Source organism: Eutrigla gurnardus (genome assembly GCF_963514095.1).
Source record: "Eutrigla gurnardus genome assembly, chromosome: 23".
In the NCBI taxonomy this organism is placed as follows: Eukaryota; Metazoa; Chordata; class Actinopteri; order Perciformes; family Triglidae; genus Eutrigla; species Eutrigla gurnardus.
Genome location: NC_139934.1, coordinates 9,230,590 through 9,252,088, shown reverse-complemented (window position 1 = coordinate 9,252,088; position 21,499 = coordinate 9,230,590). Strand labels below are relative to the sequence as shown.

Here is a 21,499-nt window from a genome sequence, read left to right as displayed (position 1 = left end):
ATGTTAATAAACTTAATTTGTTTCTTTGCATTCAGCTCATCCCAAGAATGAAACTCAGATGTTTTGTGATGGCTTTTATTTATTCTTCTTTTAGACTTGACCTGACCTTGACATAGTATTTTTTGCTTTTTCATTAATTTTGGTGAATAAGGACATTCTGAGTCATCATACCAAAAATACTAAGACTAACACACTCCTGTTATGTTTATTTTTCCCCCCCAAACACAACAGTATAACAGTGGATGAAGTCCAGGCTAAAGTGGCACTCATCCATGATGAAGAGCGGGTTCTCTCCGAGGATGAAGCAGTGGTGAGTTGGGTATTAATCATACAGTTTATACTACAATGCTGGTAGGTATAATGAGGTCTCGGCCCCACCAAGGTCTCAAGGGACTGCCATAATTCAGGTTGTGTAAATTGACCTTAATCCATGTCATGTCTGACCTTGAGTTACTTGGTTTCCCTGACAAAAACAACCAAAGAGTGTGTAGCAAGATGTTTGTAATGTATGGTATATCATGTAGATACATTGTTATGCATATCCAGAAAATAGTGGACTTTTGAGCATGATTAATTAGGATTTAATGTACATTTAAGGTATACAATATCCGCCATAGAATCAAGTTGTTTGGTTTAGCATTCCTCACATTTACGCCTCCATCCGCCTTGGCGTCTCTGTGGTTTTTGTATCTTGCTCGGGTTCACTGTCTGTCTGCCAGGGTTCACTGTTTTTACTCCACTCGTACAACAGGGTCCCTTCCAAATTCATTTGAATTCTGAACAGGATGAGCGCAGTTTCCCAACAGTGATTTCCCCTCAAGCTGCAATGTGTGAGAATGCGGCTGTCGGTTTCACTTTAAACTTGTTGAGCCTCCCTCTTACCAGGCAGCAGATATAAAAAAATCTCTGGCTCTAAACAAAATGGCTAGAGCTCAATTTTTCCTCTTCTTTTTTTCCCTTTTACTTTTTTTTAAACTTAATTTCCTTTTATCAAGCACAGTCATACTTTTTTTTTTGCTATGCACCATCAAACACTCCCGCACATTAAAATAAAGGCATGAAAAGTTCAGCTTGTGAGTAGGTTGTCACATTGCTGAAAATGTGTTTACAGATATGTTCAGTTTTTTTCACAGGTTAAGTTTGCTCTATTTTTGGTCAGAGGTAGAAATGTCCTCCATGTTTAGGCTTGACAAAGTGCATCTTGCATTGACTTAGTCATTTTAGCTGCTGCAAAATGTTTAACTAGAGAAATTGCTTTGGTGTTTGTATGAAACAGAAGCAGCAACAAAGCTGAAACCAACAAAAAGACTCCCGGATGGGAAAAAAAATAAAAAATCCATGCTTGTTTGTAATTTCTGCTGACCAACAGGGTGGCATTCCTAATGAATCCGACAGCATCTGAAGATGAATATGAATATGCATGAATATGAAAATGTGCAAACCCAACAAACGGCGATCACGCCGGGCAAATTAAACAGGGTGGCATTGACAGCAGTTAACAGGCAATTTACATTAGAACTGACGAGCGGCCCCGTGTGAACGTATTAATCACGGTCCAAGGGCGGCAACAGTTGTACCTTATGAGAGGTTAATTCTGTGTACTGGGAGGAATTCAGACTGTTTTGTTCTATTACCATTTATTAATTCTTTGCTATTGCCTCCTTGGCCTTTTTATAGAATTTAAATACATTTTCTGCCGACTTCTTGCACCACCTTATGTGTAAATCCTTTCATGTTGATGAATAAATAACACAGTTGTTCAGAGAATGCAATAACACTGGCTGTTTGTGCTGATTTCTTACTGTGTGTGGGGGAAAAAAAAGTTATTTCCTGATCGGTGCTCGGTTATGATGTCTGAAGACCTTGCTCAGTTTTCGTCTGTCACACTCAGGGATAGGGCCATATATTGTTTTTTGCACGCTTATTCAATTTGTGTCATTTTCACACCTTTTTATCAGTTTCCCTTCTTTCCTCCTCCTTTTTTCCCCTTTCTCTTAAGAAGCTTTGGCCTCCACAGAAAATTTAGTTTCCACTTCAGCGGCCCAGATAATTCAAGAAGAGAGAGGATTTTCAGGAGAACAATTTGATGATCAAAGGAGGCACTCCACTCGGGAGAGAGGAGATATTCTGACGTGGCGCTCCCTCAGTATTCTATCATTATGTTATAGCCTTCCGTTCCCGTTGAAACCACTGTTAATGGAGATTCAAGTTCACTCTTTTTAAAAAGGTAATCATAGGTATTCAAGAAGGCTCTCGTCGTTGGTGAAAAATAGCACCGTTCTTGTGCAGTTGTCTTCTTTTAAACGCTCCATAGAGACCCGAGCAGACATCATTTCAATACTCAAAATGAAACATTTGGATTAAATTAGCTCCTAGAAAAAGCAACGAAAAGGACTGTCCTCTCTTTTGGCATTAACCATACAATACCTTCTCTGAAGCACTGATGTGTGACCAAGCTTGGACTATAGCTATGTGCTGGTGAACAGAGCTGGAGGAAATTGCCTTTTCTCAAGAAATGGGCATTTGTGCTGAGGTGAAATTCACTTATCCATCTACTACCCACCCTCCTCCTTTTTAAAGCCCCTTACTCAGTCTACCAGAAACAAAGGGGAAACTGACTATTTCTCCTTTTGAACAGGAGAATGAAATAAAACCACCGATTAAATATGTCAACATTTGGGCTTCGAGCATCTTCTGGTGGTGATCATAGAGAGCAAAAGATGAATTTTACTTTTTGCGTGGATGAAAAACATTGCTGTAGGTGCATGGAAGGTTGGCAATTCCCCATAGCAGCTTGCTTGTATGGAAATCTTTCTTGTTTCACACTAATAATATTGTCTATACCCTGGGGGTTCCTATATACAGTAGAAGAGCTGTCATTGGTGAGCAACAAGGCAGAAATGAAGAAGGTGTAGTGCATATACAAAGAGAATACAGAATCCTCATTATAATGAACTATTTGACATCTATAACTACCTTTTTAAGAAATCCTGTTTCATACTATCACACAAGACTCACATTCAGTGCTTGATTTGAAAAGGACATTTTCAATGGTTACCGTAAATACAGAAAAAAAGTTGCTCGCAATTGACAAAAAAAGACAAAAATGTTTGCAATACCGAAGATCTCCGTTTTGTTAGCACCTATGGCGAAAAGTGGTAATTGTGGGTATTTTGTATCTCACTTCTGTGTTCCTGCTTGTAATTTTTCCTGGGAATGTTGCTACAGATAAACAATTCGTAATACTGCAAATGCCAGGGCTTTCATCAGTTGGCCATCGACTCAATCACCATTGTGTTGCTTAATTAGCTGATAGTGACTAGTGATATTCCGGTTGTTTTAACTTTCGGATTTGCGGATTTGTAGTTTTTATTTGATTGTAAATGGAATATATTTTTGGTTTTGGTTTTGGTTTTTGTTGGTTGAACAAAAGAAGTAATGTGAAGATGTCATCTTGTGATCTGTGAATTTATAGGCCACAATTAACTGAATAGTTAAAAAGAGACAAAAGACTTTCTATAGGAACGTTGTCTAAATACTCTCCATATCAAAAACCTTCCCTCAGCCATGTATCCATCTCTGACGTTTGCCTGTCATATGACAGCATCATACAGCCAGAAAGCACCTGCAAAGCAAACCGGCCTCACGTGACTTCACCTTTTTTTTTTAATAATTTTTTTTTTCTTTCTATCTTGGCAAAACAACACGGAGCTCTCTTGATGTTCACAACATCCACTGATACGCCGAAAACAAACACCCGGCACCTCTAGTCACTCACTACCAGCCGAGGTCAGCCGCTCGGCCCCGGCTCCTCACACCATCTGTTTGGGCTTGTCGACATTTGGCCTAAACCAACACTGAAATCTCACTTCAGAAGGCTCCGCCGGCGTATTTGGATTCTGTCTTCGTATTGTATATCAAGAGGGCAGATTTCAGCTCTCAAAGGCAAGAATCAAGATCTTTACTGAATGTGCAAGATATTAGTGGAGAGGGGGATTTAATGATGCATGTTGAGTGTGTAGGCTTTTGAAGTGTTGTGCTATATACAGTCTAATGTCTTTGACTTCCCATACACTGCGTATAATCTGCCCATTGCATATAGATGTAACTATAGCTGTTATTGTTGCACATTGGAAAAAAGCCCAAGAGACTATAGTGTTATAATTCAACTCCACGTGAACAGGAAGGCAGCTCATCTTGCTTGGTGATGTCTCGCCAGCCTCCAGAAGGGGGCAGCAGGTCTCTGAGCTGAGTGCAAGCTAATGGGAGGGGAAAAAAATGGAAAGTCACATTCACAGGTCATTTAATCTCTTTGTTTTGTCATGGGCTGGGCCTCTGGTGCTTTTTTTTCCTGCCTTGCCTCTCTCAAAGAAAGAGAGCGATCCCTCCTGTTCAGGAATGAACAATTCTCATCTGCCTCCAAGAATCTCCTCTCTGCTTGCGTTCCGTATGGAGGATTTTTTGAAAACGCTCAGCACCGACTCGATGTGAGGAGAGTTTTCGGGTGTGAAGTTTTTTCAGCGTCTGAATTTGTAACTTTCTGAAATGCCTTTATTTGGAGCAGTGGAGGCTCTTGCGTCACTGAGAGTAACCTAGAAGCTTGATATCTGCAGACCTAAGCTGTACTTAGGATTCCAGTCTTACTGAACTGACTGTATGGATGTAGGCCATGATGTTATTTTACTGTGTGTGTGTGTGTGTGTGTGTGTGGCTTGCCATGCCACGCCGTGTTTGCTCGTGGATTACACCGTAGTAAAGGTAAACCACACGTGGCTTACACTTTATGATCTCAGTCATTTAGATGATAGAATTAGGTATGTGCAGGCGAGCAGAATCATAGTAAACACTGGCAGCCTTTTACGGGTTTTTGCATATCCGCTGTGTATTCCAGCAAAGATTACAGTCTTGTGTTAAAAGCCTGCTCGCTATATGAGGCTGGCTGGGCTGAGGGGCAAAAAGGGGGGGTTGTCTGCCCGCCTCAGTACCATTCATCACCTCCCATCACACGTGTCATGTTTTTGCTCCCCAGCTGGAGTGCTTTCAAGCTATATAATACAAAATGACAGGCTGATACCAGAGGTGGAATGATATGCGGTTTGTGGGAGCTGAGGTAGAGAAACCTGCTAAAATAAAACGTTAAAAAAAATGCCATTACGTGCCATGTTCTTAAGAAATGGCAGGACAGAGCAGGGGATGATTCTGGTGGTGACTGTGAAATACTTTATATTTGTTTCGGGCTGCACACCCTGACTCTCCTCCATCTCATGCCTCGCCCCCTTCCTCTTCACCTCCAATCTTCTCCGTGTTACGTAACTGCCGCGTTTGGACGCGCTCAAGGTCACGCAAGTGGCCGAGGTAATGGAACTGGTGGGAGGTCAAAGGCAAGAGAGGTAAGGAGCAAAGTGAAGAGGCATCGTTATACGCTCCTCCAACGAGAGGTCTTCTAACAAGTGGCTTTTCTTTATTTATCTGTCAGTCTATATTTGTTTACCTACTCTTTCTCTTTTTTTTTAAACTTTCTATTCACAGTTTGTTCCTTGACAAAATCCCCCCAAAGAATGAAAAATAATCGTGGGGGGGGGGGGGGGGGGGGGGCACTTGTCAGACTTAAGGAAGTTGAATCACACAGCTGTGTTTGTACCACTTTGACTCCGTCGCCGAAAATTCTGTCTTACCAGCTGTACTGACAAACCAGCCTTAAAGCAAGCTCAAGGCAATCGTTTGTGTTCTTATCAGATTCAACCACTTGACAAATACTATTGATGTCGCAGCCCATGTAACTGCAGCTCCCGAGAACAGGGTACACACTGTGCAATGAGCAACGTCCAAGGAGAATAGACATCGGTTTTCCTTTGGGACGATCTATGCCGTTTGCCTCCCAGGTGAAAGCATTGATCAGTGATCTTTATACTGTCTCACAAGAACAGAAAGGATGTTTAAGCAGCGGGAGCAGTCTCTAAATATTCCCAGAACGGTTCTGGTGCATCTTATTGGCATTATTCGTTAATCTTGCAAATAACAACAAGTGGATCATCCGTTTATTTGAAGTACAAGCAATTCTACAACAATTTCTTTTTATAGCACAATTGGGGTGGGTGATAGTTAAAAATCAGACACAGGCACATACTTTTGATACAATTTATTGATATATATTTGCTGGGAACAATTGATTTTAACAATATAACTTTGTTAAACGATATTCTAATATCTTTTTATTGTTGGGCGTTTCAGTCTAAAGCCATCCTGCTGAACTGCATTTTATTTACAGACATATTGCAGTATTCTGTATTTCATTTCTAAATATCAAGTCACATCTAATATCCTCCGACCCCAGACAGACCACGGGCTCCTGGCAGAGCATGTTGTTGAGGAACCTAAAATCCTTTTGTGGTGATAAGGTTGATGCGTTCTGTGTTTCCATGGTGACCCTTCGGTGCAGGCACATAAGACAATAATGAAAGCTCTCAAAGGCCGCAGGGGCACCAGAATGGTGCACGTCCGCAACGTTTCAGCTATTGTGGCACTTGGGTGAGTTACACAACCTGACGTTCACCCTGAGAATGTTTCCTTCCCCCCCATCAACTCTGGGCTTTTGAGACTGGCAAAGATTGGGCTTGCTAGCAAAGGGATGACACACGGAATGACAAAACTCCTGTGTCTGTCTGTCAGGCTTGGTCTTTATCCGACTGACATTTGCTGGCTCAGGCTCATCCAGGCTCTGGAGAAGCCAGGGATAAGAGTCAGACACAGATGGCTTTTTTTTTTTTTTCTCCTTGCAATTCTGTCTAGCGGGAGATTCAGAAGGGGGGTAAAATTGTTTCCAAACCTTCATCCTGTTTTTACAGACTCTGAAATATAATTGCCTCTACAAACGTATAAGAATCCAGCGAGTCTTGCCATACTGGAACAATGTGTTCTTGTTCTGCTATTTGCCATGCTCTATTCTTTTTGTCTGTTTTGACCCAACCTATTGGCGATTAAGGCTTGATGGGACTGTTGCTTCGGCAAAGACATTGCTCGCCCTCTGAGTAAGTCGACAGAACAATGCAAGAAAAGCCTCGTGCCATTTAAAAGCGAAGCATCTGCTTTTGCGATGGCTTAACAGTCGCCTCAGAAGCACGCCTGCTATTGTTTCCAAAGAAGGATACCCACTTCTGTGTGCCGAGGAGTGTCGCCTTCAGAAGAGGGATAGAAATGGTTACATAAGAAACATTTAGAGACATCTTCTTTTCGCTTTCCAGGACCTTGATCCATTTTCTATTTTTTCTTTTTTCTTAGCTGCCTCGACTCCTCTTCCTGTCATCCAGGCAGTTCAGAGTTAATTCGTGGGCATAGAACAAAAGGCAGGAGATAAAGGGGCTGGAGTCAGCAGCTGATCCAATGACAGAAATGGCACCGAGGCGAGATGGTCCCAGGTGTCGTCATGACTGGAGTAGCACTCCAAGATGGAGGGGGGTGTTTGTGATTGTGATTGAGGGGGCAAGGAGCGAGAAAGTAGCATAGGGGCATCATGGAAACTTGCGTTGTGTGTGACAGGCTGCCTGTTGTGTGCACACTCCTTGACAGCAGGGAAAGCAAAGAGACAGGACACCTGACCCCTTTGACCTTCACCAAAGTAAGACTGGACTCGCACTTCTTTTACTGAACAGGATTTGCACGACTGTGCACCTCTCCTGTCTCTGCATTGATTTCGATAAAGTGGGGGTCCAACGGCTTGACGTCACGGTGTTCAAATACCAGAAATGTTTGCTAACTGGAAAGGCCAGATATTTTTTTCCATGCAGACTATTGTCTGTTCTGTCTTTTGACCATCTGCATTGTTCTCTAACATGCAAGACGGGTGTTTATTAGCAGAATTTCTACTGCAGTGATGAGACATAGAATTCATTATCTTCATTCAAATTCTAAAGGCTTTGTTTCCCTTTTAGACAGACCATATAGATTCTAAAATGGTCATAGTCATAGATTTTTTGCAAACAAGGTCAGTGTGTGATATACATTGAGGGAAAATCCTGGCTGTGGTCAAATAACTGAACACCGTTCGATATCAGTCTTTGTTTACTAAACCCAATTGCCCGGCTGAAATGCGCTATGCAAATATACCGATATCGTTTGTCATTGTCACTCGGAATTAGTTGCCTTTTTTTTTTTTTTTGCAGGAGAAAATCCAGCCAAATGACAAACTACATGTGTAATATTGGCGTTTTTTCTGCCATTCTTTCAAGTCTAATCAGCTAATTAGTGAAGCTGCCAATCACACATCAAAGGCGACACCCAGGGAGCGGAATTCCATAATTGGAAAACTTTCCTCCTTTTTCGCTCCAATGAAACTATACTAGCCCCGTCTCCTCGAAAATTATGTTGATGATAATACACATTTGTTGTTCCAATTATGTTGTGGTTTTCATTGTTTGTAAAATGTTTCATTGGAGCTAGAACAGGCGCAGCCTCATTCCCCAGATCAGCAACACTGACCATTAGCTAATAGTGCTTTCTAAATGTACTGATGGGTTTTTATTCATTTGTTTTACAGTAAAGGATTGTAAATTTGCCCTTTTCGTTACTTAATTCCACATTATTTCCTAAACTGAAACCTTCTTCAAAATAGAAATTTGTCAGGGAGACAGGATTTTAAAAACGCTTGTGAAAATACTTTCCCTGTATCTCTGGTTTTAAAAAAAAAAGCAAAGAAATAAAAAACAAAGGTCAAACTAAGAACCAGATTAGATTCACGTTCTCATGCTCGCAGTTTTCGGTGTTTGTGGTAGAATGCTTTTCTACATTTACCGGGTATTGTTGTGTGCCTTTGTACTTAACTCAGGATCAGTATTGTTGTCACCCTCCCCCCCCTGCTTCTTTCTCTTTTCTCACGCACTCCCCTCACTCCCTCACCAGAGTGACATTTATTAATTAAATATGTGTACTGCCGCAGGATGTGCTTCCCTTTCCACTATCTCCAGACACTAATAATTACATTGGCATTTAGCTCTGTGATAAGCCAACCCTATGGCCTTTATGAAATGTTCCCTGGGCCCGGGTACTGAGCAAAATATAGACTGATGTGATGCTCCATATCGATCCATTTGCCTGTCTTCTTGCTTTTATCTCGAGAAAAAGAGGCACCGTTCATTAGCATGGTTTAAAAAAATCTAACAACACCTGACTTTTACACCATTAAAGGTGAAATCAAGCTTTGTTGGACAGATGCAATAATGTTTATTTGAAGTTGGAGCTAATGATGACAAGTTATTATAGGTAATTGTACTCTGTTGGCGCCTTAAAGTTTTAAAGGTTTTGTTTTTATAGCACGTTGTAGACTTTGGGGCTCTATTTATCACGTCCTGATTAATACGTTCTGAGTCAAATCTCTTTGAATATTCATCGCATTCTCTCCAATTGTGAATTCCACTGACATCCAGAACACTAAGATTTTGTACAAGCAGCCGTTTGAATGTGCAGAGAAATGACAGATAAGCCGTCGAAAGCTCAGCATCAGTGTTTCACTTTAAGATCACTTTAAGTTTATTTTTGCTTTACCTAATTACTTTGCCTCAGGTGGCCTAATCAGGCTGGTGCATTGCAAGATTATGTGGTTTACCAGCTTCAGGGATGAATCAATCGATGCTTAAGTCACAATTACTGTAATCACACATTTAATTTGTAAAAAGCTCACTTGTACCAGTTACATTTTAATAAATTGGCTGCTCTCTCTTCCATTAGCTATCATAGTATCATTGTCTTTTCTTGTTTTATTGACAAATTGGTAATATTTGCTCCAAATTGGGACAATTTACCTTTTTATCTTTTATATACCTCATAGGCTGAAATGTATAGATTTTTCACTGCTGAGGTAGAACAGAGCAACTTCAGGATTGCTTGAATAATCTCCCATCGCTAAATTGAACAGGAGATTTCAGTCGTAGGCCAAGCTGAAATTACATGGGGAGGTTGGCAGCTTTATTACATACGTTACATCCTGCTCATGTATGTGTACGTTCAGTATGCACATACACTCTATGTGCTTTAACACCGTGTGGGAGTGGTAATATTTTCAGTCGTGTGGGTTCAAGGTAATGGATGTCTCATCGTTTTTTGTTTGTGCTGTTTTGCACATATTTGCAAGGTGATGCATTTCATAACTAGAAACCCAATATTCTCCTGCCAGGTGGATATAAGTGGTATTTGTAGAACGGTGCTTCTGGGACTAGCTGGATCCATCAAATAACATAACGCAGTATGTAGGAATGTTATTTGATCTTCCCTCTCTCTCCTCTCTCTGTAAGGCAATATCTCCACATACTGTCATATCAGCCCTCGCCGTAGATCGACTAAATCAACTGCGGAGCTTATTTGTCTGAACTGTTGGTGAATTTTCACATTACGGGAGTCAAATCTCCCCGAAATAGCAGTTTGCATACAATTTGCAGACTAACTGGGCTGCCTGCTACAAGATACTTAATGTGTAATTTACCAACAAGGCAATATTTGTGTCACATCTCTTACAGTTCAGATCTGACAATTTTGAAGGGATTGTTTCCCACTTACTCTTCTTTTATTCAGTGTCAACATTTTGGTCTGCAAACAACACCTTGTTCCCTTGTTGTTAGCCATCGTTTGTTTTGTTAGTTTATTTCGATAAATTAACATAGACAAGGTTGAAGCTCATTACAGTTGAACACCACGGGAGTCGAAAAGGTTCACATTAGTTCCCCAATCATCCTTTTGTTTTTAGACTGTTGTTCCAAGCAAGCAGAGATGATTGTGTTCATGGGTTAATGAGAAAAACAACAAATCCTTATAAAATGAACCTGGATCTAGTAGGTATTTGACATTTTTTCAAATGACTTCAATGATTTAATTGATAGTAAAAATAATTGCAGATGTTTATCAACAAATTAGTTTGGTTCAGCTACAGAATCGCACCATTTAACAAAACATGAGCTTATTCAACAAAGGATGCGTCAACTGTGTGTCACCAATAACAAAAGATAAGAAATAAATTCTGCATAACGTATAAAATGTCAAAGCAATCTTCATCTCATTTCCTCATGGTGCACATCAGATATTTTTTCTACCTTAAAAAAAAAAACACATTTCAATTTTCTTTTGGAAACACAACCTGAGCACACACAAAAAAAATATTTTCACCACTCATGCTCATGGTGATTCACAGCACCTGCCTTCTGGTCCAAAATGTCCATATCCAAAGTTGTGTTTATTGGCTTAGCCTAATTGTCCATGGTGTCTAAAGGTCACTTCCTGCTGTGATACATCGCTGCCAAAATGGCTTCTAGGGGACACTGTTTCAGATGAATAAACACTAAAAGCTGCACCACCTTCCATCCTTTACCTCCCAACGTACTAGTTCCTGTGACTGATGGGCATCCACTGGCACGCGTCACCTCACCGACTTCCATTACAGCTGGCAAAAGGCAACCGATTAATTCCCTTGTCAACCCCCCTCCCCCCCCAACTTTTCTGCAGAAGTATATTCCGATAGGAAGAACGATGTGTTTGTCCTCCAGTGAATTAAAACATGCAGTATATCTGTATAAGCACAACCTACTCCATGATTAATGGTATTTCACTTCTATAAGCGGTAAACTTCTTCAGTTTGGCTGTAAAAGCTGATTTAATGAGAGAGTGACTTGAATAGATAAGCAGCTATGGCGGCGGGGATTATTGCGAGGTGAGCTGAATGGGGAGATGGATGATATGCAGTTTATCAGTTATATAATGCACTTTTATAAGACCGTACCTGTGGGGCCAGCAGGCAATGGATGCAAGATTGCGAGCTTGTGTGTATCTTAAGATATGTGTCACAAGTATACGTGCTTTGGAGGGTATGTGTACTCTGGTGTTGCAGGTCTTGTGTTGGGTTGTATTTAGAATTTACAAGAGAAGAGAAAAGCTTTATTGATTGAGTGCCTGCAAAGATACAGCGGCTATATTTCTGATTTGGTGTTTGCACGTTTAATGCATTTGTAGGTTATTTGCCTTCTTCTGTTACAGTGATGATCATACTTTGTTTAAAGAAAGGACTCTTTCCTCTCACCCTCCTCAGGCTTTGTTGGGAGGAGGCTATCAGATGGATCTCACCAAGTTCCAGCACACACTCTGGGACATCCTGACAAAAGGAGACACTTTCAAGGTGAGCTCCATTCTGTTTTTTGTTTGTTTTTGGGACGTTTTTGCCTTTTATTGAGACAAAGTGAGAATGCAGAAAGGGCCGCCGGTCCGAATGGGTTCGAGGCTTAGTCCTCGGTACGTGGGGCGCCAACTCTACCGCTGAGCTATCCTGGCGCCCCAGCTCCACCATTCTTTACTCAGTCCTTCATTCCTTGATTAGTTCCCAGTTGGACCAGAAAGTTAAACCTGTCCTCAGAAGATGGGCGGTGCTGGAACCTTGGTGACATTTGGTAGTGACTTCTTGTAGCTCTTGTGAATGTTGCAACGCATTTATGTTCATATTGCAGAAGCATAATTCCATCTTGACACAGCTAAATGGTAGTTTCTTCCAATGTTCCTTAATGCGCTCCCTCAAAAGGCTGTTTCTGTTAAAGCTTAGGTAGATAACATCAGAGAAATCAGCAATAATGGAAAAGATTATCTCAAAAACATGTCACAAATAGCAGATTAGTGAATAGATTATTTATGTAGTGATTGCTGTTGGGATGTAAAGAGAATTTTAACAAATATGAGACAAAATAATTCTGAAAATCATACCATAGCTTTAATTGAGAACATGTGTGACCAAACCCTAATGCAATTGATTCCTTCCTTCATCCATCTTTTAGTAGATTTAAATAGTTTCAAAGCTTTCCTTCGGTCACTTTGATCTCACCAAAAACCAGTCCACTGGCTTAAAAACAACTTCCTTTTTTTGCCATCAAATGTTATTTAAGATGAATTCATAAAGTCTACAACCAAAGGCGAGACGTGTTTTTTGAATTTGACTTAAAAATCATTTCCCAAAAATGACTCGGTAGATGTTCAGAGGAAAATAAAACGCTTCTACCTTCACTGCGATAATCTCCAGGAACAGTATAGACGAGCTGAAACCTAGACGATGAGCACAACATGAGGAAAAATTGTATTTCTTTAACCGAAATGTGCAAAACTTTAATTACTCCAGAGCTATAAATGTCACTGCCGGTGATTTGACCCAGCAATGTTCTTCTAGTTACCACAGTGTGATTAGATTGAAGACGTGGTTCCATCATACCTTGACAGCCACAACACCAATAACCTCATAATACTTTCCTTTCTCGAGTCTGCGTTTAATTTAGAGCCGGCTGTCGGCATATTTCATTCCGAGCGCAGGTTTATAAACCTCATGTTTTCGTCTCACTGCTAAGACCTAAAAAGAAAATCTCCGCGCCTCTCTCCGTCTCCTGAAACCGAGGACGCGGCGAGTATGAGATACCATCCATTCATTTCCGCTCCTCCAGATAAAAAGATGAGAGGGGGGGAGAGGACGAAAGTGAGGCCTATCGCTTGGGCAGCCGTGATTGAGTCCCTTCGCTAAGCCACAGTGAGGATCTGCTCAAATAACCCACTCTGCCGATAAGAAGCTAGTCATTTCCATAGACGAAAAACATTGGGGTTCCGATTAGATTTCACCATCCAGCTGGCTTATCTCACTGTTGCTCCATCATAGAATGCAATTTTTTATATATATATATATATATATCAGTATGGCACTCAATTTCTCAAGAGGTCATGAACAACTTGTAAGCATTTGAGTTTCTTGTTCTTCGCTGTCTGATCAAGCATTTCTGTTGCATCTATAATGTCTCAGCCATATGTTGGGTTCACCCGTGTGTGACGCCGTTCTTTTGATTTTTCTTGAGATGCCTAAATCATCAGGGAAAGAAAGTGTGTTGCAGAATGTGCCGCATAGAGACGGCTAACAGATTTTGACCTTTTCACAAACATACAAAGGACCGCGTCTAATTATTGACGACTTTGCACAATAGCTGCAGTGGCTGACGGCGTTTTTTTTTTTTTTTCATTCCACACTTTGGTGCCACATTTCATCCCGGCAACAGAGGCCGTCTCCGCTTTCATAAACAGTCGTTGTTAATGAATCATTGCATCTCTCATGCATCCTAATTAGGAGCTAATTATTGAGCCTTTTCTTTAATTTTATATGACATTAGCCTATCCTCCCTTGTTGCGACAAAGGGTTGCCAAATTACTGCTGGCCTTAGTTACAGTAAATAACGTGAGGTATTTGTGCATTGCAGACTGTCATATTCGGCCTCAGTGTTCCACGTTAGCACAGACTGGTAAATAAATATGGTTAGAATGGTATTAAATGTACAGTAGTTCCATTTCAAATGTGCATCCTGGTTGAAACAACGCATTCCCTTTCTATAATTTACCCACAATAACACGACTACAGTCACCGCAAGATTTGCGACCATTCATCTTGCGGAAATGAAGAATTTTCTTTACACTTCATAAACTTTTTGGAAAAGCAAGAACCAGCTGTTTCAGCACTACTGACAAACATGCGGAGGACACGAGAATTAGCAGTCTTCTCCGAGATTGTGGGCTTTTGCCGTGGAGACTGACGTGCTGTTGGCGGTGCATTTGTGTGAAGGTTTAATGGACCCCCTGCTGGTCTCCCCGTTGAACCCCCCCCTCCCCCCTTGTAAAGAGGCCTAAACAAACCTGACATCAAAAGCATTTGGGAGGCTCTCCATCTATCTGTGGTGGTGCGTTTCTCCCTCCCCCCCTCTCTCCCCCCTCTCCTTTTTAAGCAAAGACAACTTTGGTGAATATTTCATGGGGTACATTGCCTCAGTTTCACTGTGTCGAGCAGGGAGAGTGGCACGCCATGACGACTGACAGGCCCGCATGCCGACGTCCACAAGGCGACAGCTTTTCTTTTGGGTCCGTCTTCCTGACACGCCCACTCCTTCTTCCCTCCTGTTTTCCTTCTGTCACAGACAACACTTCTCCTCGAGTGTCTGGCTGCCGACTATTTAGCCGTTTCTTTAAATTCCAGCGCCGACTACAGACTTTCTGCCAATCCGTCTGATGCCACTGCAAAAATGCTGACATATGGGTACAAATCTGTTTTTTTTTTTTTTGCACAGACAGCAAGAATTATAGCACTTAATGATTTGATTACATGCTTTTAATAAACTTCTTCTTTTTTCGCCAACTCTCATGTTCACATCAGTGAGTGAATCATTGCATTTTGAGTTGTTGTCTTCGCGAAGGAATTGTAATCACGCCCCCATTTTTTCCATGATGGAGACATCCGTCTTTACCTTTTAACGCTGACCTCAGCCTTTCCCTTCACTCAGCTGCACATTATCGGAATATGCTGCATCAACCATAAAATAATACCACAAAATAATCACTTTTTTGCTGTTTCTTTCGCCGCTACTCAAACTCCAGCGGCAACCTCTCAATATCGTATTACTCTAGTGCAAGCTTGGGTGATTGCCTTTACTGTTATTTGAAGGCACACTTCATTTCCCTCCCCAACATTCAATTTCATGGAGGGATGAGGAAACGCTGCCTTACTTACGAAGGTTTGACAACGCTACAGTACGCCGCCACCGCCGCATCGCCGTTCTTCTCCTTTCTCCCCCGCTCTCTTATTTAATAAACAGCACGCTCGCTTGACTTGCAGTCGGTTCCTGCCTCGCCTTGCTCAGTGTGACGAGCAGCTGAATGGTGTCACAGTTAACAGGGGCGGTTGCTCTGTTGTGACAATATTCGTTTGATGTAGGAGTGGTAGTCCTCGGCTGCCATGTTTCCCCCCCCTTCTGCTCTTTTACTTTCTTGTTCCTGCTCTGTCTGGATCTCGCTGCTGTCACACGTCGGGAGAAGCCAACTGGCATGACCTGAAAGTGTGACGGCGACACGCAAGCTGCCGTTTTTTCTCTCCGTTGATTACCATCCAATATGCATGCATACATACCGGGAAATGCAGCCGTTCTCCGGGATTAAAGAACTTTAATTGGCCCTCGCTCCTGTCTGAACTGGTGTCCTAGGATGCTGCAGAGGGTGCCAGTGATGTATAAAAGATTGAAGACTTCATTAACATATCATTTTGTGTTTACATTTAACTTGGTCAAATATTAATCTGTCATATGTTTATGAGTTTTAGCCTGACTGTCATTTTCAAAGCCAAGCATGCTTAAACAATCGTCTCTCTCTCTCTTTTTTTAAAATTATTTTTGTATTTATTTATTTCATTTTTTATGTGTGTGTGCGGGAATGTTAAAACATGCGTAGATGCAAAAATAGACAGGAAGATATTCTCCTAGTGGCAGAAGATTTTGTTCGGAAGTGCCATTAAAATTAATCAAAAGATTCACTTGTTAAAACCACAATGACTCACACCGTCTCTCCTCTGGCTGCGAGCGGGAGATACAGAAGAGGAAAGTGCCAGCAGCCATGTATGGGATCGGAAAAGGAAAACCACTCAGGGTGTCTTTGTCCTCTGTTTAAACAGTGGCGGGGGGGGGAGGAGGGGAGGAGTGGGAGGAGCGGTGGGGGAGCCAGGGGAAGAGGGGATAAGAGAGAAGAAGTTTTTTCACAGCTGCCCTGCCCGAGGCCCAAAATATGTGGCGCTCCTCTCCTCACCGTGTCACCAGACATCCGTCCTCGCCTGTCATTATTTTACCTCTCACCGAGAAGACACATATATGCACTCTTAAACCACCACCACGCACGATCTGTGCTGTCTTGATCTGCCCTGAAAGGCTTCCGGCATCACATCCTCAAACATGGCCAACTTGGAAAAAAACACTGAATGCAAGTTTTAGTTAGACGGGAAAAGCAATCCAGGCAGTCCAAATATAAATGATGGATAAATTATGTAAAAAAAAAAAGACACCACTGTCTTCCTGGCTTTTAAATATTTATTTTTTGTCATTATTACTTGGGGTGTTAGGATTGCTGTTTTTTCTGAGAGACATACTGTCAAGTATACAGAGCAACCAGTCATATAATACTGCACAATTGTGCTATTCTATTAAAAGTATGGCTTGTACTACAGTGGAAAAGTTAGCATGACTGACTAACACAACTAGAGATATATCTATTGTTTATGTGATATTATTCATAATAATATGCACTTTTAGCATTAATTAATGGCTGCATGATGTTTTCAAGGTGTCGGCATTGGATGTTGTTCAGACTGAATTTAAAACGGATAGATCGGTACACCAAGTGGCTCCCGTTTTGAAGGATTTTTATTTATTTCCTCAGACTTCTGGCACAGCGCCTCAAGGGACCTCATCTGGTCAGATGGATCATTTCTCAGTCGCATTGGCAGAAGTAAGGTTACATCGTTATCCAGAACAGAAAAGCTTACGTTGAAGTGACGTGAAGTCTGCTCCCATTTTTTTTTTATTCTTTGGGATGCGAGGGAACTTTCAAAGCATTGTGGGATATCAGGCGATGCAGGACTGACCAGCGACACGAAACGAAGGGAGGGTTCGCAAATTAAAACATTTTGGACTTGCAAATGAGAGCAATGCCTATGTGCCTCTGCAGGGATACCGGGCGTGCCTTGAACACTGAATTTTTACTTTAGTATCGCTGAAACCTAAATGGTAAATTGCTGTAGCCGCTTCTGTTTAAACTCACGGAGAGAGATACGGCTCCACAGTCTGTGCAATCTGTTGTATCGGGCTTCGTGCCAGTAAAATATCCATCAAAACTTTTGGCTGATGGGGAAACTTGACGATCCATCCATCTTTTACGTTTCATCCGCGCTAGACATCACTGACGGGCTATAACAGAGCCTCTAAGATAACCGGCTATTTTAAAATCCAGCCGGCGCTACAGTTTGACAGACGAGAGCAAAAAGTGGGGGAGGAATGTGGAGCAGCGTGGATGTGGAAAGTCATGTGGAGCACACGGATGTACACAAATGCGGGGAACACGCATGTTAAGTGCTCTCAAAGAGACAAAAAGCATGTGACGCATTAAATATTGAAAATATTCTGTAAAATATGACACGCTCACCAACTGAGCATGCTGCTGAGGGAATTGAACACACACATAGAAGGAGGCCGCGTCGCTCCTACTTGGCTGTCATGAATATAGGTCTGCCAAACTGAGCGTCAAAAATACACAAAAACCCCACTGAAAGTATTACATAAGTTAGGATTCTCTGTGATTTTTAACCTTAAGTCGGTGCACAGTCGGCTATTTAAATTGCATCAGTTCCTCTGATGTAAATGTGTATAGCCTTCAACTCCCTTAGAGCTTTTAGTCATTTATTTTGATTAGGGCTGTATTTATAAGATAAGTCTCTTAAGTGAGTCGCCTGGGAAGATGGGTTGGCGAGGACGGTGGTAAGGGAACAAAATGAAGTCTGTTTGATGATTATAAACTCAGAAATATCTTCTTGTCAATTAATTAGGCGCTTCCTGGGGTATGCGTGTCCCTCTTTTCATTTACGGAGCCCGGCTCTCGGTGGACAAATACCCACTGTGCACCCATTGTATGTCAAAGTCGTTACACGCGTCTCCTGCAGCTGCGGAACGGAGAATAAAGATCCTTCAAAGGCGGACAGTTTTCGAGAGCCTCTGTTTTTTTGTTTTGTTTTTTTTTTCTAATTTTCTTGGAGCAGCACATGTGGCCGCTTGAAGGCTTCGCTCTGCCGGCGTCTCCTGCTCAGACACAAACACGAATTGGAGAATGATGTGGACATGAAAAGATTGGGTGGACTGAGCTTGAAGTGATGCCTTCATTATTTCTGCCTCTCGCCGTCCAACAATGTGTGCAGGAGACTTATCTGTGGCTCGGTGACTATCGTCAGGGAGAGAGTTCTGACCCCAAAAAAATGGAATAGGAACAAACGCACCTTGGCATATCTCTCAGGTTTTCACGATGTTGGTCTGTGTTCTGGTTTGACAGTTGGTCGATGGTACAAATACGTTTTGCACGGACAAGAGATCTCACTTTGTAGTGCGAGTGCCGTGTTTTAAGAGAGTATTCTTTTGGTGGAGGATTGTTGGATTATTATTTCAAAATATATATATTTTTTTCCAGCTCCTTGACATGTTTTCTTAAGGCTTTTTTTGAGCCATGGGAATTTTCACATTTGTATTCAATCTGTCAAAATATTCAGAAATCTCAAAAAACTGCACGATTGTGAGCAGCTTTTTGTTCTTTGTTTGGTGAGTCACGTTGCATTTGGCACCGCCTCTCACTCGCACAGTTGAGTTTACAGTGAAGGGGGGAAAAAAATGACAGCATGGTGACAAGTCATCAAATCGGACCTGTATTTCCTTTTTGCCACATGTGTGGGAATCTTGTCTTGACTTGTTTGGTCCTCCTCAGCATCGTGAACACTCTGGGAAGATGTTTTGCACTGTTTTATTGTTCCTTTAAATGTTATAATGCCTGCGAGCATCAACAACAGAATATAGCACATCTGTAATAGCGCACATTTTTCTCACCTCAGGTGGATTTCCAGCTAGAGATTCATGTCAATATTTTGATATTCGGTATATCAATATTTTACTGCCGCAGCTCAGCAATCAAAAATATTTACTCAAGGATTTAAGCCATCTCCCCAAAAACCTACCACAAGGTGAGGATCCGCAGTGTGACTTGGATGTTTTCTAAATGAATGCAGCATCTTAAAAAAAAGAAAATTAAACACCTAAAATTGTTTTTGGCTCTGCCTGTTTTCCCCCTGTGACCTAAAACAGAACACTAGCATCCAGGCATGTTGTCTTTCATCATTAAACTGTCTTCCAGTGGCTCCTGGGAGCCTCCTTGAGCACAGAGAGGAACCTTGTATTTTGCAACATCAAGCGCGCACTGTCTTCAGTGTCTGCTGGGAGGTGCATATTAGAGTCATGGACTTGAGCTGAAATGATCTTTTTAGAATCACTCTCTCTCCGTCTCTCTATCTCACACACACACACACACACACACACACACACACACACACACACACACACACACATGCTGTTGTTGTCACTTTATACATTAATGCAGGTGATACCCAAGGTCTGGTGTGTATAGATCTTTGACCTTGCTTTCTCTCTCTCCCTCTATTTCTTTTACTTGCTTGTAGATCAAAGACACACATGGTGAACCAGGCGTGAGTGAAGATCCTCACTTAAAGGCAGCTGACAGAGGTAAGTTATTAAACCCCACTGCTCTTGTGACCCCCCCCTCCACCATTAAAAATCCTGTCTGTTTTATTGTGTCACACAAGTTTTTGTTTGGATGGCATTTAACACACACATGTCAACATGTCTCATTTGTGATTACACAAATGCAAAAAACATTTTCACAATTAGCTGTGTGTAATTGTGATGCTCTTTACTTCCTCCTTCATTCATGTTTTGACAAATCTGATCCAAAATTAGGACAACATATATCATATCTATTTTGAAAGTGTCAAGTTTTTTTGTAACGATAGCATCTTTCCTGATTAAAATTGATGCAAGTGGGTCGGGTGGTTGCAGTCTCTTCCTACCACCACTGGGGGGTGCTGAATTCAGAAATTTACGAATTCTAAATAGTGGGTTTAACTAAGTATTAATCATTTAATTTCAAAATTATGATCAATCTTTAATAGGAAATGTGTTTATTTACACACAATTCATAGGTTCCAATATTCATAATATTATTTATTAATGTTATCGTTGCTATTATTAAATTAACCTTGGGGAAATATTAGTGGCACAAGCAATTGCTACATTTGATTCATGATTGTAATACATGCATTTTAAGAAATTTCATAGATATCAAATCATATCATATCCCCTGGAACCTTTTTTGCATCATTTGTGATATATTTCTTGTGTGGAGGCACCGGAGTACAAAGGGAATTCTATAACAAATGTAGCCATCCAAAATCTTCCAAATCTTCTGGTTTTTAATAGAAGTATTCCGTCACACCTCAAAGCTTTGCTATTGTCTTGAGAATAACAAACAGGTTACGCCTGTGTGAGAGAGCCATCTATCCCTTTTGGCCGCGGTTCCAAACAAATCCAAGCGAGAATGCACTTAGTGTCGATGTGTGGCTGATATAGAACGCTGTTTGTGTGTCTCCCGTTTTGTTTTTCAAGGTGATGCGGCTAGTTAATTCCCCCTTCACACCACAAGCACATTATCCCGCTCCAGCTGCTGCAAGGAGACAGGCCCAGGTATTTATGGCTAGCATAAAAAAGCCTGTGCATTCCCTGTCACCCTACAGCTCCAGATTTACAGCACATTTGACAAACACACTGAATTAAAATAGGAGTGTTCAATTTGTATAGGAGTTTAGAGCCTGTCTGTTGTGCATGCTCCCAACGGATTCTACTGTACGCGTGTGTGTCTCGTTGTCTATGTACGCCTCCTGCTGTGGGAGAATGTGTGGATCTATCTGCTGTGTGTGTGTGTGTGTGTGTGTGTGTGTTTGTGTGCACACGGAGCCCGCCTGCTCTGAAACACCAGCAACAGATAACAGATGGTCCCCCTGCATTAGAAGTGTTTTATTTCCCTGCGGAAGCCA

General features: G+C 41.5%; 3 protein-coding genes across 4 annotated transcripts in view; 2 read left to right on the top strand and 1 right to left on the bottom strand.

Annotated features, from left to right (window-relative positions):
• Positions 1-21,499, top strand: part of dctn6 (dynactin subunit 6) — a 213,862-nt gene that overhangs the window by 84,315 nt on the left and 108,048 nt on the right. The gene's annotated exons all lie outside the window — the stretch shown is intronic.
• The window catches only part of LOC311009378 (glucosidase 2 subunit beta-like), an 87,113-nt gene that overhangs the window by 16,474 nt on the left and 49,140 nt on the right, over positions 1-21,499 (top strand). For both annotated transcript variants that reach the window (XM_084003510.1, XM_084003509.1), the window contains exons 8-10: positions 232-310; positions 12,065-12,151; positions 20,069-20,132. In XM_084003510.1, coding sequence (XP_083859636.1) covers positions 232-310; positions 12,065-12,151; positions 20,069-20,132 — 230 coding nt within the window. The remainder of the gene's footprint in view (positions 1-231; positions 311-12,064; positions 12,152-20,068; positions 20,133-21,499) is intronic.
• The window catches only part of LOC311009382 (fatty acid-binding protein, intestinal-like), an 86,612-nt gene that overhangs the window by 39,818 nt on the left and 25,295 nt on the right, over positions 1-21,499 (bottom strand). The gene's annotated exons all lie outside the window — the stretch shown is intronic.